Source organism: Prionailurus viverrinus, chromosome B2 (assembly GCF_022837055.1).
Source record: "Prionailurus viverrinus isolate Anna chromosome B2, UM_Priviv_1.0, whole genome shotgun sequence".
In the NCBI taxonomy this organism is placed as follows: domain Eukaryota; kingdom Metazoa; phylum Chordata; class Mammalia; order Carnivora; family Felidae; genus Prionailurus; species Prionailurus viverrinus.
The window spans coordinates 101,481,458-101,498,894 of record NC_062565.1 but is presented as its reverse complement, the minus strand read 5'-3'; the positions used below and the strand labels follow the sequence as shown (position 1 = coordinate 101,498,894).

At 41.8% G+C, this 17,437-nt stretch overlaps 1 protein-coding gene across 2 annotated transcripts in view; it reads left to right on the top strand.

Moving 5' to 3' along the window:
* Positions 1-17,437, top strand: part of LAMA4 (laminin subunit alpha 4) — a 150,913-nt gene that overhangs the window by 60,338 nt on the left and 73,138 nt on the right. The window contains exons 6-10 of one of the 2 annotated variants that reach the window (XM_047859971.1): positions 1,301-1,515; positions 3,431-3,505; positions 5,255-5,406; positions 7,190-7,300; positions 14,635-14,746. In XM_047859971.1, the coding sequence (XP_047715927.1) occupies positions 1,301-1,515; positions 3,431-3,505; positions 5,255-5,406; positions 7,190-7,300; positions 14,635-14,746 (665 nt within the window). Of the gene's footprint in view, positions 1-1,300; positions 1,516-3,430; positions 3,527-5,254; positions 5,407-7,189; positions 7,301-14,634; positions 14,747-17,437 lie in introns of both variants that reach the window. The other variant, XM_047859970.1, reaches the window with a different exon arrangement.

Here is a 17,437-nt window from a genome sequence, read left to right as displayed (position 1 = left end):
ACCACACATTCTTTCCAGCCACTCCTAAAGCATCTTCAGCCCCAGTTAGCCAGTCTTGACACTAGTTTAGGGTCACAGCAAAGAGGAGCCTATGGCCAGCCAGAAAACATGTGTAGTTTGGCTCATACGGTATTCTTACAAAGTTTGAGCCAAACTTTCAAAATTGTAAGTTCACATAAAAATCCACACTTCAGCTTTTCTCTCTAAAGACAGAAAGATCTAGCAACACAGTTCCCTCAAGGCTACAATCTAGAAACAGCTGACAGAGCTGAGTAGCAGCTACCCCTTGGATCGGGCCTGCAGTCCCACTACTCACAAGCAGGGCCTCCTCTGCTGGCCCATAAGGCACCTTTGGGAAAAGTAGAGAAGGCATTTCTTCTTCTGAGTAGAAGCAGCTCCACCCAGAGGGCACAGCTTGGCAAGGCCAGCAAAGGCTGGATGGATTTTGGTCTCTACTTTCCAACTGAGCTGGGGTCTGTCCTTAAGGGCCCCGCTGGCATGACCATAGGCACTAGCTCTGCCCTCACAACGAATGCAGTTAGGTGCCTGGTCTCTAGAGGCTTACATACCTAAAATGCCCACAAAAATGGCCATCTGGGCTCCAATTTCATTTATGTGTGGTACTCTCAGCCCTGCTCTCTGCTTTATCTTCACACTGCCTTCCTGCCATCACAAGATGGCTGCCAGCTGAGTGCTACCTGCCTCTATGTTCACCTGTGGATAGAGAGAATGCCTTCCCACAACCCTCAGCTAAAAAAGCCCTGAGCTATAATACTCCGACTAGATCACTCCTGAGCTAACTTGTCTTGGCCAGGACAATGCCAGGCACTAACTGGCTCAGGTTTAGGTTATCCGAACAATTCGTTATGGCAAGGCAGATGGTGATTTATACCAGTGTTTCTCAATAAGGGTATTATTAACATTTCGGCCAGGATAATTCTTAGCTGTGCCCCGGTGGTACATCTCTTGCAGTACATTTAGCATATCTTGTACCATTCGGTCATATACCAGCCATGTATCCCAATCATTAGGGTGACGAAAAATGCCCACATACTGATCATATCTGGACACTCCTGCATCTGGGGGTCTGATCATACTAAATGGGCTTCAATCCAATAGGGAAGAGAAGAATGGTTCCTTAAAAACAAAGTCTGGTCCTATTAAGAAGCTGCGATAAAGGGAATGAATTCCAGGCGAGCAATCCACATATATTCACTACACTGTCTTCTAGGTAGGAAAGAAGATAAAAGACAAGAAAAACTATGGCTGCTAAATTTTTAACCTGTGATTCCTCCTCCAGATGTGCCCCGGGTTACTATGGAAACCCCTTGCTGATTGGAAGCACCTGTAAGAAATGTGACTGCAGTGGAAATTCAGATCCCAACCTGATCTTTGAAGATTGTGACGAGGTCACCGGCCAGTGTAGGAATTGCCTACGCAACACCACGGGATTCAAGTGTGAACGCTGTGCCCCTGGCTACTATGGGGATGCCAGGGTCGCCAAGAACTGCGCAGGTACAGCACATACACCGAATTCAGATGGATCGATGTTGGGAAAATATTGCAAGTGTCCCACTGTCACTTTTCCAGGACACTGTGCACTCTTAGGAATGTGCATCCCATACTCACCAGGGTAGATATTATCAAGGCTACTGGTGTACCTTAGCTCATGGGTAGATTAAACCATGAGACACTCACACAAGTGAACTTTTGCCTTATATTCTTCCAATTTTTTATCAAAGGAGTAAGCTAGACTTTCATGGATTACCTATCACTGACCAGAATTCTGAACGAAGACCTACAAGATTTACATCAGTTTTCTTATTCTGGAAGCTGGTCATAGCTTTAAGAAGTAAAACTGACTTCTAAGTGAAACAGATTAGCAAGCCAAGGGTACAGTTTAGTCATCCCCCACGTTCCTCAAATTGTCAGAGTAAATATTGCAGATATAGTATAAGAAATCTTCCTGTTTAAACTGCAGTCAGACTGAAATGCACAAATTTCGTTCATGATTTCTCTAATCAATTTGCTGCGTAGAGTGAAACTCTTCAGAAATAAAAGCGAATTGACTTCCTTTAGGAACAAAGGAAGGTTGAGAGTGAGTATTTCTTACTCTATGACTTTGAGAGGAAAGAGGGCGAGGCAGAGGCCTTGTGCTCTTGTGGAATCCCCTTACCGAAACAGATTCCCACCTGCAAAGATTTTAAGAAGAGTCTAAAGTTGAGAAGAAGACACATATGATCTGCAGCACTCACAGTAAAAGTAAACGTGTCTATAAGAAAGCGAGGTGCACAGAGGCATGAAACCAGAAATGACAGAAGCAAGAGAGGAGTTCTGTGTCCAGTCAGACTAAAGAGAGAAAGCAGGCATCAGAAAGGATGTTGGCAAAATCCAAGCCTTACACATTGATGTTCTGATTCTCAAAAGATTTTTTTAAACTTCTGTTAAACTACATAGATGCAGATCACTCTTAGAAAAGATAGTGATGTTAGAAGCAACAAAGCATGATCTTGCTGAATTGTTTAACAAATCTACATTTTGTGGAACATTAAACAGCTGAAATGTAATAAATGCATGTTCCCCCTTGAAGCTAATTTTTTATGATTATTCTGTAAAGACAGTTAAGAGGTGGGGGAGAATTTACAACACTATTCCAGCTTATTGCCAGCATAGATAGCTTAGGAAATCCTTTTTAAATATTACAAATTGATTCCTACTGAGCAACTCAGTGGAAAATGAACAGCCTGATGAGATTGGGGTTTTGCTTTTGTTTTTTTCCAAAAGGCGTTTTTGAAAATCATCAGTAGATTAATAGTGGGCTCTCAGGTCTTCTAAATTCATGTAAATATGCTCCTAATTCTTTCCACGACATTACTCCTAGCCATCCCACTGATGGAGGTTTGGAGTCAGACTTGCCAAGGGTCAAGCACTGTGGGAGCCAAGAGTCGCTCTTGAGCCTCCTCCCTCCCTCCCTCCGGGCTGCTCCTCCCTCACACCTGGCAATGATCAACCCTGGAGTTGGATTAAACTGGAGAATCAGTCTGCGATGAAAGGAGGGCTCTCAGATTCCAGCTGAATGATGGGTTCCAGGATCGTTTTGTACTTTGTGAAATTTACCAGGATCTTTTTGGACTGAAGCAATTGCACAGTCATGTCAGCATCCCAGAAAGTGGGGAAAAGAGTCCTAGAAAATTCAGATTTACTTTTGCCCCAGGGACACCTTTGAAAATCTCACCAGGCTGGGCTTTACTGGGTGGGGGGAATAATCTCTAGTTCATGGATTCTACATGGTGGTAAGGAAGAATATAATTACTTCCCTTTGGAAGAATTGTGTACCGATAGCCAGTATTTCTAGAAACCAGGAAAACGTTGCCATATTTTAAGCATTTTAAGAAACGAAGCCCTAACCTCTCGTTTTTGCTTCCCACAGTGTGCAATTGTGGGGGAGGCCCATGTGACAGCGTAACCGGAGAGTGCTTGGAAGAAGGTTTTGAACCCCCTACAGGCATGGACTGCCCAACCATAAGTAAAAATAACAGTACATGATTGACTAACCCCACTCTCTCTAATGTGCTGCAGGTGTAGGATTAGGAAAAGCTATGCAATAGCCTCTCTAGAAACTGCCTAAGCCCCACTCCTGGCTTTAACCCTGTCTGTGCCTCCACCAAATAAACCCTGAGCGAAAGATATTCAACGCTCTGCTTGATTCCAATTGGCAAATGGGTGACTTACATTTAAGCAGCTCTGTTTTAGAAAACTTATTTTGTGAAGCCCTTAAATTCAGCATCTTACCCAGTGGGTAAAGGCAGACTCAGAAACACAATTCCCAGTGACCAAGTTCATTTTGGCTCCCTTTTCTATATTATCTCTTCAAGTCCTCAGATAGTGAGGTAGACAATGCTTTACAACACTAGGGAAACCAAGACACTAAGAGATTCGAGTGGCTTTTCCCAAATCACTCCAAAACTGAAGTGGCACGAGAAATAAACTATTCCCACCTTATAGAATGGAACTGTCATATTACTTTCCTGGATTTCTGTCATCACTTTCCTTCAAATCAGCAGTCCTCATGGTGCAGGAACCTGCTGAAACACTTGGAAACAAATGCCCAGAGATGGTCTTAATGACTTCTCAACCATCCTTCAAGCGCTTAGTCTAGAAAAACTGATTCTTAGAATGATTTAAAGAAGCTTTGCCTTAGAAAGCCTTTTATCAAAATGGCTGCCCAGCTGCCTCATGGCTGGCTGGGGAGTTATTCCTGTAAGATAGCCTATCAGAAAGATCATGTTAAACTTCAAATAACAAATTAACACATTAACAACTATTAACCCTTTAGTCTTCATTTATTGGTTCCTTAGAAAAGGGGACAATCTGGGGGAAAGATAATTGGGAACAGAAAAGTTTCAAAATGAGGTCAAGACAGGTTTCCAAGCATGGTCGGCTGTCCTTCTGAGTGTGCCACAAGGGGGCGCTGGGCCTCCGGGGGTGACGACGCAGTCGGAGGAACTCCAATTCCAACTGCAAGGAGCAGAAACTGCCGCGTCTTCACCGGTGGGCACCAAGCAGAAGCCCAAAGCCTGATAGGAAGAGAGCCGTCTCAGAGGGCTGTCCCACCACTAAGCAAAAGTGGAGGGAATGCTTCTCCTTACCCACCCATCTTGCAAATGTCTTGCCCTTTTAAGCTTCCTTTCTTTCAGTTCAGCGATTAGAGAGTCCAGATTAGCCTCCTTCCGTGTCGCATGTGTTGTTTTGTTGTTTTAAGTGGGGATCGTGCCTGATGCACAGTTTGAGTCATCTTAGACTCTCGTCTGCTTCGAGTGTAAGGACTGGTTCGGTGACCCGGAACAGCTCCTCGGGGCACAAAGATAAAAATAATATCTATTTATTTGTTTGTTTATTTTTTGAGACAGAGAGAGACAGAGCACAAGCGGGGGAGGGGCACAGAGAGAGGGAGACACAGAATCCGAAGCAGGCTCCAGGCTCCGAGCTGTCAGCACAGAGCCTGACGCGGGGCTTGAACCCACGGACCGTGAGATCATGGCCTGAGCCAAAGTCGGACGCCCAACCGACTGAGCCACCCAGGCACCCTTAAGATAAAAATAATATTGGGTGTTGTATGGAAACCAATTTGACAATAAATTTCAGATTAAAATAATAATATTATCAGAGGAAGTACACATAATGATCTACTAGCGCACATGCTTCCTGGCTGACTTTCAGTTTTAAAGAAATAACACGTCCATTTTATCTCCAGGCTGTGATAAGTGCATCTGGGATCTGATCGATGACCTTCGGTTAGCGGCACTCTCTATTGAAGAAAGCAAATCGGGTCTGTTGAGCGTATCATCCGGAGCCGCTGCTCATAGGCACGTGAATGAACTCAACTCCACCATCTACCTCCTCAAAGTATGCAGCCATGTTGTACCTTCAGCTGTATCTCATGCTGGCTTTGCACGATCTGTCCTAGAACTCCTATCTCCTCTATCATCTGAGTCCCATGGCTGTTATTACAGATGGATTGTTAGATTAGGAAATTATGAAACGTTGATTATAACCATGAACTTCAACCTAAACCAAAGACTACCATCTATAAAAGAAGTTAAGGCACTAAATAAAATAACTAAAACAAGGAGTATCTATCTACCAAACTATTGAGGGAAGGAAAACACTCTTACTTCTTTGGTAAGCTGTACATTGATCGTTCAGGTCCTTCCCACAAACTTACCGTTACCTTAGCCTCAATTTGCCATGTTTTGGGGAGTTTCTCTAGAAACCTCTCTCCTGCTCTCTCCCTCCCACGCTTACCTTTCCTTCTTACAGACACACAGTCTCTCTCATTTTCCCACACTCACACACACACTGGAGCACACAGACATACACGCCCTGGGTCTCCTCATAGGTCCAGTGGTTAATATCTGATAAACAGTTAAAGGCTGACAACAGTCAAAAACAGTAGATTATAACAGTGCTTATACAGCTAAACTTTAAGAGGTATTTTTCCCTTCTAAATCATCGGCTTCTATCACAACCAGCAGACATTTTTTGAAACAATGATAATTAACTGAAAGAAGAATAGAATTAATGCCAGCACACGTTTTTACTGTTTGTCAACTTAGCATAATGGTTAAGAGCATAAACTTTGAAACCAGAATGGTTGCATTCAAATCCCGGCTCTCACCCTCACTAGTTACGTGACCTTGGGCAAGTTATTTTAACCTCTTAGTTCTCCAGTTTTCTCAACTGAGGATAATTATCACGCCCATCTTATGGGTTGTTGCGAGAATTCAGCAAGCGATATACGTAGAGCAGTTGCAACAGTGCACACCATAGAAAGTGCTCATCGCTCTACTTTTTAGAGGTGCAAATAGATGGCATCCACAGCAATTGGCCAAATATGCAAACTGTAAAGCAAGCCAAAAATCACAAGATTGTAGAGCTGGATGGACTCTTAGTGAGCATCCTATTCCAAACTTAGCAATCATTCCTGTCCAAACTCATCTGTTTGGACACATGCAGGCAGTACTTCTCCGAGGAGTCACCCAGACACAGGCCTCATGATACCGCATGAACTCTCTTTCCTCAACAGCACAACATCAAGATAGGTATGATGATAACGGACAGGACAGGACGCCTGGGCCAGGATCGAAAGGCTTTCTCCAAAGTAGTCCAAGGAAAGCTACATTGGACCAAACTCCGCAAAAATGGGAGAGAAAGGGAAAATGGTCCAAAATAAAGAGAATCACTCTCCTTGCACTAAAAAGAAGAAAGAGAATTTCCAAACTCCATTTTACATTACATTGATCCTTATGGCTCGATCATTTCCTCCAAGGTCTGCCAAAATGGAAATTTTAAAGATCACACACGCTGGGCCTCCACCAGTCTATATGGTACTTTTGTGAAATTAGAAAAAGATGCCCTTTCTTCATGGCCGGCACAGCCTGGTTCAGGGTCTCCGGCCCAGTGAGCAGAGCTCGTAGAACTTCAGCTCTGAAGACCATGGGAACCCTTGTGCAGACCCCAACCTTCATACGAGGTGGCAGCAGCCTTCAGACCCCACGATTTTGGTAACAGAAGCTCACATTCTACTCCGAGTCCCCTTACACTGAAAGCGTTGTATGTATATGTTTAAAAGCCTGGTATGCACATCTACTGATTTTTTTTTTTTTCAAAACATTTTTCTTTTCCACAGACAAAATTGTCAGAAAGAGAAAACCAGTATGTCCTAAGAAAGATACAAATCAACAATGCTGAGAACACAATGAAAAGCCTTCTGTCTGATGTGGAGGAATTAGCGGAAAGGGTAGGTATTCAGTGTCTGGGAGTGCCTTCAGAGAAAGGATTTAGCCGGCATGAGCCTGGCTAGTCACAAACGACTGAAGCTTAACACAATGAAGGAAAAATGCAGTGACCCATGTGCCTTAAAATAAATCAAGGCAAGATCTGTGGAGAAAGTTAATATACTTGGTCTCTACAGTCTCTTCTGGTTTTGATGACTTTCCTTGAAAAACTATGTTTATGGGGAACTTTCATTGTATTTGTTGCTGGTTAATATGGTTGATAGATGTTTCAATTAGGATGGTTGGTCAGCTGTTTGCCTTAACATTTTATGGCTAAGAACTGTAGAGAGCCCAGAAATAAACTTTATTATATAGAATATGAAATTTAAATGTTTGCTAAAGGATCCATTAAATAATAAAAGGAAAGAAGAACCATGCTGAGAAAGCAATTTTGCAGTTAGACAGGAAAAATAATCACCTTCAACTTTCACTTTATAACATATACTAAAATAAATTCCAGACAGATTAAGAGTTGAGTTTAAATCTCAAATCCATAAGAAAGCAAAATGAAATCATTGTTAAACCTTGAAAGGAAATAACAGTACATTTAAATATATCATGAAGAATTATAATTTAAAAAAGGTAATAGAGTTGACAAGATAAAATTTCAAATACCCAGTGAAGCAATAAATAGACTAAGAATTCAACCAGACTAAGAAAAATATTGAGGGAAATATGACTTGTAAAAGTTCTCACAAATGAACAAGAAAAACATGAAAACAGGAAGAACAGAGTTAACATGAAAGACTATTAAATACACTCCCCAGGAGCCTAATGGAAAAATATCCATCATCTGTACTAATAAGGAAAAATATAACTAAGCCACCAGGTGCCATATTTTATGCATTAAAATGTTTGACACATTTTTCCCCTGATTATGCTCTACCAAGGCTGTCCAATGTACTCGGATTTCAACTTTTAGACATGGGTGTTTGACATTGAAGATCTCTTTGAAAAATAATTCTTATTTTCTACAAAAAAAAAGGTTAAAATTAACTCTGGCCATCTCTTTTGATGTTGGACCTCATAAACTTTTACGAGATTAGGCTTCTAAAAACATGAGTTGTTCTAATTGGATCTTTGGAAGATACAGCTACTTCGAAATGTATATGAAACTTGGGTCCCTCATTCCCATGCATTGTGCATATTAAAATCCAAGCATGAGCATATGTAGGAAGCAGTGCGATCTCTTAAGTTTCAAAGGAAATACTAGGAAAGAAATCTTTGTGAAAAACTCACTGCTTTTTCATTTCTGGTGTCATGGTTGGAATTTGCCCAGTGTCTCAATTCTTGAGAAAATATTTTCCCCAAGATTAGTTCCTCTCACAGCTCAGACATGGACTGACTGATCCTTTTGTTGTACAAATTTTCCACTTCCAATATAACCTAAATGCAGACATTCATGGGGAGAAAATAGCACGAGCTTTCAAGTGATACCACAGTAGTGGGGCGCCTGGGTGGCTCAGTTGGTTAAGTGTCTGACTTCAGCGCAGGTCATGATCTCACAGTTCATGAGTTCAAGCCCCACATCAGGCTCTGTGCTGACAGCTCAGAGCCTGGAGCCTGCTTCGAATTCTGTGTCTCCCTCTCTCTCTGCTCTTCCCCCACTCATGCTCTATCTCTCTCTCCTTCAAAAATAGATAAAAACATTTAAAAAAAAATTTTTTTAAGTGATATCACAGTAGAAAAGGCTCCTGGGCACCAAGAAGAGACCACCAAAGCAAAAGGTGGATGAAAAAGCTACTGAAACTTTCAGGTATTTCCAAGAACTCTTACTGAAAATAAGGTCCTTCTAACTATGACAACAGTCCTGATGGTGTAAGAGACTGCTGAAAGATTTCAAAACGAATGCCCAGAGCTGGTCTTAATGACTTCTCAAGCATCCTTCAATCCTTTAGTCCAGAAAAGCCCATGATTGATTCTTAGAAGGATTTAAGAAAAGGTTGCCTTAGAAAGACTTCTACCAAATAAGTAACTAATATTTACCTTTAAAGAGAACGAAGGATAGGGACGCCTGGGTGGCTCAGTCAGTTAAGCATTTGACGCTTGATTTCAGCTCAGGTGATGATCTCACTCACTCTTCATGGGTTTGAGCTTTGCATCAGACTCCGCAGCTTGAGGCACAGAGCCTGCTTGGGATTCTTTCTCTGTCTCTGTCTGCCCCTCCCCTGTTCACACTCTCTCTGCCTCTCTCAAAATAAATAAATAAACTTTAAAATAAAATTAATTAATTAATTAATTAATTAATTGAAGGATTGATTTCACTGTGGGTTCATTCCCACAATGATTTTTTTTTAATCACAGTAATGTTGCCTCTTGAACTTGAAAATACCTCTGTTTGCAAATTGTCACGTAAACCTCATGAGCCCCAAATCTCACAGTTTACATTAACCTAAGTTAACTGGTTTCGTCCTAGCCCTCTTTTGAAAAAGTCTACAGCCCTTTCCTACTCCCTTACTTCTGGGAATCCCCTAAAGGATGCCCAGGCATTTTGTATTCTCAAATAGTCGGTGCTCAAAACGACCTCCCTTCTACCACTGGCTTGTCATGTCTGTAAGAAAGTGCCAAAGACAAGTCAAGATTCTACTTTCCCATGTTCCCCAGGCACCATGCTCGAAGTCTGAGTGGTGCTAGGCTACACGCAGGAGAAGAGGCGGGGGCCCTCTCTCAGTTTCAGTGCTGCCCCCTGACAACGGGACCTTGAAGTTGCAATGCAGAGCCCCAAGTCGCAGAGCCCAGTCTCCAAGGGCTGGCTCAGGAAGGTGCTGCACCACCCCTCTACTTCCCCATCTCCTCCATATCCTCCCTACTCCTTTGGCCACAACAAAAGCTCCCTCGCTTATCAAGTCATCGAGGAGATCTTTAGGACTGGAAGGAAAGTAGGCCACCACCTCTATACATCAAAAGCACCTGGGCTCATCTCTGATCCTGACAAAATGGTAGGGCAAAAAATAAGAATATGTTTCAATTCCAAAAGCACTACCTAACACCTGGTGTATAAGCTATTGTGCTAGTGCTATGGATACTGAAATGAACATGATAATGTAACATAAACCCTGCTCTCCAGGAGCTCACAGCCAGCAGGGAAAACGGGTATGTAAAACAAAGTAATTATAACATAGCGTTCAATAAGAGAGGCATGGTACAGGCTAAAGAGATAACTCTAAGGAAGAAATAATTAACTTGTTCACTAGGCATACGCTAGGGAACACTTCTTAGAGAAGATGAGTTGACCTATATGTTTAAAAATTACTGGGAAAAAAAATAAAATAAAAATTACTGGGAGTTTATCAAGTACTTCCTAAGCAGGCGAAAAGTACCAGGAAAGCAGGGAGATGTGAAACAACATAGTGTGTTCTACAACTAGAAAAACTTTGGCCTTGGCCTACTGAAAGGTTAGCTGTAAGGCAAGGCGCAGGAGACACTGCTGATGAAGTTCTCAGAGGCCAGGTCATGAGGAACCTTGCCCACCATGCTCAAGAACATGTAGGCTTCATCCTGTGGGCTTTGGAGAACATTGAAGTATTTATGTAGGACAATGAACTGATCAGATTTGAAATTTCAGAAACATTCTTCTGCACTAGGGATGATAGATTGGCGAGTGAAGACGCTGAAGATATGGGCACCAGGAATCTGGAAAATTGCCACAGAGGTCTAAACTAGAGTGGTTGGCGGGGCACCTGAGTGGCTCAGTCGGTTAAGCGTCGGACTCTTGATTTCAGCTCAGGTCATGATCTCATAGTCGTGAGATCACAAGCCCCACGTCAGGCTCTGCACTGGACTGGGCATGAAGCCTGCTTAAAATTCTCTCTCTCTCCCTCTTCCTCTGTCTTTCCACCCCCACCCCTCTTTCTCTTTCTTTGTCTCTCAAAAAAAGAGTGGTTGATTGCTACCTTGCCTTTATTTGAACAGAATTTGCAGTGAACAGGTATCAACCGAGACTGTGGTAGTATGGAACAGGAGGAGAGGCCAGACTGGCAAGCGGAATAAGAATGATTTGGTGACCAATTGGACATGAGGGAAGTTCTGGCTTGGAGAAATGACTATTCTAAAATTACAGAAGGGGGGCACCTGGCTGACTTAGTACGTAAAGCATGCATGCAACTCTTGCTCACTACCCCCAAGATTACATAAAAATACGTAGAGATCTTTATGTAAAAATCAATCAGTCCATCAAAAAATTAAATTACAGAATGGATTACTCAGGACATTTCTCTGTGGATGCCCAGAGGGCAGTTAGAGAAAGATTTGAGTTTGTAGCTCAGAGGAACTCAAGTCTGGAAAGGTTTTTAGAAGCCGTTAATGTTCAGGAGGTAGGGAAACCCACAGAAGTAGATATCACTGTACAGGTTCTGAAATGGAGCATCATTTCAGAACCATTTTATTCCCACTACTGTTTTGTCCAACACTGTCCTTATTTATGCTTGTCTCCCAGAGTGATTCCTGGAAGTTCCGCTTTCACTTTCAAAAGTGTCACAGTTTAAACAATGAAGTCTATTCTCACCCTAGATATTATCATCCTCACTTAGTCTGGTTGATTTTTAAAATATCAGTCATCTAGGGGCGCCTGGGTGGCTCAGTCGGTTGAGCGTCCGACTTCGCTCAGGTCACGATCTCACGGTCCGTGAGTTTGAGCCCCGCATCAGGCTCTGTGCCGACAGCTCAGAGCCTGGAGCCTGCTTCAGATTCTGTGTCTCCCTCTCTCTGTGGCCCTCCCCCCATTCATGCTCTGTCTCTCTCTGTCTCAAAAATAAATAAATGTTAAAAAAAATTAAAAAAAAAAAAATATCAGTCATCTAGGTACACTACCCTTCATATGCACTGTATTATCAAAAAGATCTTGTCACTTAAAAAAATTTTTTTAATGTTTATTTATTTTTGACAGAGAGCCCAAGCAGGGGAGGGGTAAAGAGAGGGAGACAGAGGATCTGAAGCGGGCTCTGTGCTGATGGCACACAGCCCAAGGCAGGGTTTTAACTCACGAACTGTGAGATGATGACCTGAGCCAAAGTCAGACGCTTCACCAACTGAGCCATCCAGGTGCCCCTTTGCCACTTTTTATACTAAATATGTACAGGGAGAATTTGCTGTTGGGGTAAGTAAATGATTAATCTATTTGTAATGTAAACCATCAACTAGTTTATAGTTGTGAGTTAATTTTTTAATTTTGGCTTTTCTTAAAGCAAGGTACGCTGGTTTTACCATGTGCCCATACCGTTATTTTTATTTTTCATCCGTAAGCAAAGTTACAGAAAAACATAAATCTTTCCAATAAGGCATGACTTCTATTATAGCCAGTAAGTTTGCTGTGTAAAGTCACAGACATTGCTTAACCACTTATTTTCTTATATAGTGTTACTAAGCGCCCTCTAGTGTTTGTCAGAAAGAAATTTTCTTAGCAGTATTCACACCCCCCCCAGCTGCCTTTCATTGTTTCACTTCAAAGTTTCCATATCAAGAAATAAGTTAAATGAACACAGTAATTACAATAGGCCTTTTTCTTTGAAGGATGAAACCAAAGTAAAAGATATAAGTGTTGTGTTTTGCAAATATAATTTGAACTGGATCAAAAATCAACTAGATTTTTAAAAAATTTCTAGATGTTTTCAAGGTTTGTGTCCATACTTTTTAAAAGCAGGAAGCGTGACATCAAGAATAAGATTGATTTTATTTTCTGCATCGTATAATTTTTTAATGTTTATTTATGTTTGAGAGAGACAGAGAGACATAGTGAGAGTGGGGGAGGGCAGAGAGAGAGGGAGACACAGAATCTGAAACAGGCTCCATGCTCTGAACTGTTAGCACAGGGCCCCAAGCAGGGCTTGAACCCATGATCTGTGAGATCATGGCCTGAGCTGAAGTCGGGCGCTCAACGAGCTAAGCCCCCCAGGCGTCCCTGCATCATATGATTTTTAAATGACCACAGATGTTGTGTTTCTGGAAAGCATTAGAATGAGGCAAGAAGAAGACAGGCATTGGAGGAAGGAATGCAATGACTCAGAATGCAGTGCCCATTCAGAAAGCCCACTGTTTCAGGAAGGGTCTGATGGTTGCACTACTGCTCTATAGGGGGCTTTATGTGGAAGGGATTCCGGACTTGCTTGAAAAAAAACCTCCAGGGCACGTGTTTGCTATGACACCACTTCTGCATTTCTCTTCCTTGACTAAGGGCCACTTATGTGGGTTGGTTATGCCTAGAAAGCCAAAGCATTTCAGGTCAAATCATGGCACAACCCTCTGGCTAGAACACTGGGTGAGAGAAAAAAAGTTTGAAACAGGCCCTTCCCTGTCCCGGGGAACCTGTGCAGTGGGACAGACCATGCAGTCCACTCAGACACGACGGCACTTTGTAATAGAACTGAGCCGAAAGAGCACCAGATGAGGCCAGTAGGCATCTGCCAAGTGTGATCAGAGAACTCCTTCCCCCCTTAAATATAACCCGTGAGTCAGTCTAATGCCAAAGGGATATACACAGTACACATCCCCAATGCTGTGCATACAGGCCAGTGTCCTGCCCTTAAACCATTTCTTAGATCAACTTCTGTCCTGACACACACAGAAACATGCACATACACTTACACACCCACATGAGCTTTCAGAAGCCACATTTGAGTTCGAATTTCATTTGGACAACTACTACATGGGAGCTCTGAAATAGAAGCTCCCTGGTGGAGAGAATGGAGTCTGCTTCTCGGGGAAGAGTCTAATTCACTCTGAGCCAGATCTGCCTGAGTGGTTATTTGTACCCAAGTGGCATCAGTGTTGATGGGAATTTGGAATGCAGCACTGAAAACAGCATTGAGCCCAGTCAGCATAATCCTTTAAATCTCTGTGGTAAATCAGTGTCAGCTCTGGTGGGACCACCCAGGAGCCCCTAGACGCATGAAGCATTTCAAGGTCTGCCTACTTTCTCAACGATTTCCCCTTTGAAACTTTAAGCTCTTCCATCAGCACAATGTCAAATTGATCAGCAGACACGGGTAATTTCCTAGTCTGGAATCCTGAGATACAGTAAAAATTCAAAGAGTAAATTACATATGAAAGGTGATTGGTTTGGACCCAACTGTGACTGATGGCGTAGGAATACGGCCGATTTTATAGCATTCTGCAGTTCTAAAGCTGGTCATCACATCACATTCATGCATGATTTCTGGGACCATTTTATATGTTATAGAAGCTCCACATGCCAAGGAAATTTATGTTTATGGAATGCATTATGCCCACCCACTGCTATGCGCACATACACAACATTCCCTTCTCATAAATTTAAGCTGGTGTTTATATGGATTATTTGTAGGAAAGTCAAGCCTCAAGAAGGGGCGAACTGGCTCAGAAGGAAAGCATGGATACCATCAACCACGCCACACAGCTTGTGGAGCAAGCTCATGATATGAGGGATAAAATTAAAGGTAAATATATTCTCTTCTGGTGCAGCCTAATGTCGAGGAATCATTCGTGTTGTTAAACTACAACAAAAATAATGGCTACTGATAGTGCTTACTATGTGCCAGTAACTTGTTAGAGAGGTCTATGTAAGGAAATATGTATGGATTATATAGTGTATGCATATGGTATTCATACTATAGTATATAGTATATTTATAGTGTGTGTGTGTGTGTGTGTGTGTATATATATATACACACACCCACATATATAGTCATCCAGTTTGTTCACTAGGATTTCTGAGTACTCTCCCTACTTACTATCTGTTAGCTGTCAAGAATAAATGTATAGAATCATTCCCTTTCCAGGCATTTCACTAAAGTGGAATGCCGGAATACCTTTCCAGCACAAGAAACGGAATGCTATGGAGTCTTGAGTAGGAGTCATGGTTTTCTCAACTATCTGCAGCAAAAAACATCACCTTTAGAGTGGCAGGAAATTGCACTAATCCAAACTGTCCTAAACTGTCTCGATGATCCCATGTCCCAAGGACCAGGGAGGCAACATGCTCTGATCCCCAGTTCAGAAGAGAAGTCTGGAGGGGACGTGTGACATTTCTTCGGCCTAAAACACAGTGGCAGATTTTACCTTCCCTCTTAGAGGATTACTTATTTGTGCTAACTTCTGATAAGTGCAGGCAATATTTTGAAAACCATCTTAATAGCCCATTGAAAGCCAGCCTTAAATTTATCAACAGAAAACAGGCGCTTTCACTTGTTCTAAAATAAAGAGACTTTCCTTGGGTTACAGTCTGCTAAGATACAGCATTTGTGTGCCTCCATAGCTTTTATCCTATGTATTAAGAGCTAGATGACAACACCAAGCGCGGTGGCAGAAAAGGAACCCACAGTGAGAGGGTCATATCTTTACCCTGAGGTATAGAGAACATACTCCAGGCAAAGGGATGAATGGAGCCAAGATTAGACATTTGCTGTATTTCCTACAATACATAATAAAAATGAATGGCACGCATCTCAAACAGCCCTCACTCCCATCCTCACTGACTCATGCTTTTGCACCTACCAATAAAATATTTTTTTCCTATAACATTTTAGAGCTACCATTGATTTTTTTTCAAAAAGTCGGATTGAGCCTGGATTAGCTGACCTCATCTAATTAAGAAATAAATGCCCCTCTGGGCAGCAAGTAAAGCCAGCATTCTAGTAAGCCATTCAGAGAAAATAATTCACATTTGCTGTTATAAAATTTTTATTCTAACGTGTTTCATTTGGAAGGAATCTAAGCCCTCTATTTGACCCTGTAAGCACAAGAAAAGATGAAAAAAATACAGAAGTGTAAATGGGAAACAATAACTGCCATCAGTTTACCTTTTAAAAATAATGTATGAAGGGGCACCTGGGTGGCTCAGTCGGTTGAGCGTCCAGCTTTGGCTCAGGTCATGATCTCGCGGTCTGTGAGTTCGAGCCCCGCATCGGGCTCTGTGCTGACAGCTCAGAGCCTGGAGCCTGCTTCAGATTCGGTGTCTCCCTCTCTCTCTGCCCTTCCCTTTTCATGCTCTCTCTCTCTCTCTCTCTCTCTCAAAAATAAATAAACATTAAAAAATTTTTTAAATAATGTATGAATAGTCTCCAAAGACCAAGGCAAAAAATGTCATTGCCTGCATTTCCTTTTTCTAATCTATTCCAGACGTGGCTAAAATAAAACAGGCCAGAATTGTAAATGTAATATTTGGATCAAAATGCCAAACGAGTCAGCCCTGGAAGTGTTAGATCTGAGGGAGGGGAAAAAAAAATCTATGTTTAGTTTATTTCCAGAGTTAATATCATAGATTTCACTTGAAAAGTAAATGTTTAATCCCTTCATAAGTTTCCTTTCTAGCATATCTTGGTTTTCCCTGTAACTTTCTCAGTAATATTTATAGTGTTAAAAAACCCCTTACCCCATTTATCTCCTTTCCTTTGGAATTCAGGAATGCGACACAGTATCAATAGCGTGTCATTCCTTATTCCCAACCGTCTGTAAAAAAATTACTGGTGACCTTCAAGCTATTATCCATATAAAATAGAAGCCCGTTTCTGGTATGATTTATGTGACACCAGTGTTTGTTTACCCGTCTTGTCTGGCCAGCCGCATACATCACAGTAAACCACAGACACACAATTTCACTTATGCCAGGAAGATAAAATGCTTCCTCCCAGACCTGTCATACGGACAAGGTGGCAATTATATAACTTTCATCTGATCATATGTAGTAGGAAGAGAAAATCAGAGAACAACTCAGCACTGCTGGGATTTAGACAACTTATCTAATCTCTCTGAGCGTCAGCAGTCTCTTTGGTTCTAAAATTCTCCATCCGACATCTTACTTATGTATGGAAGTGGAGTGAAAATGACACGGGATCAAAATGGCCCAATCTCGAAAAACAGTCATACTACAGAAGGCAAATAGCTATTGCAAAAATAGATAGATAGATAGATAGATAGATAGATGATAGATAGATTAATTATTAATATATATTAATAAACGAAAACTCACATCACACTAAAACAAACCTCTACTTTATATCTGGTCTGTAGAATAATCTGAAAGACCCATTTGAACAACTATCAATATGCTTTTATTTTGATTTAGAGCTTTGGTCAGATCTTTGGCTGAAATATAATTAATACCTCTTACACATCCTACATATGACAGG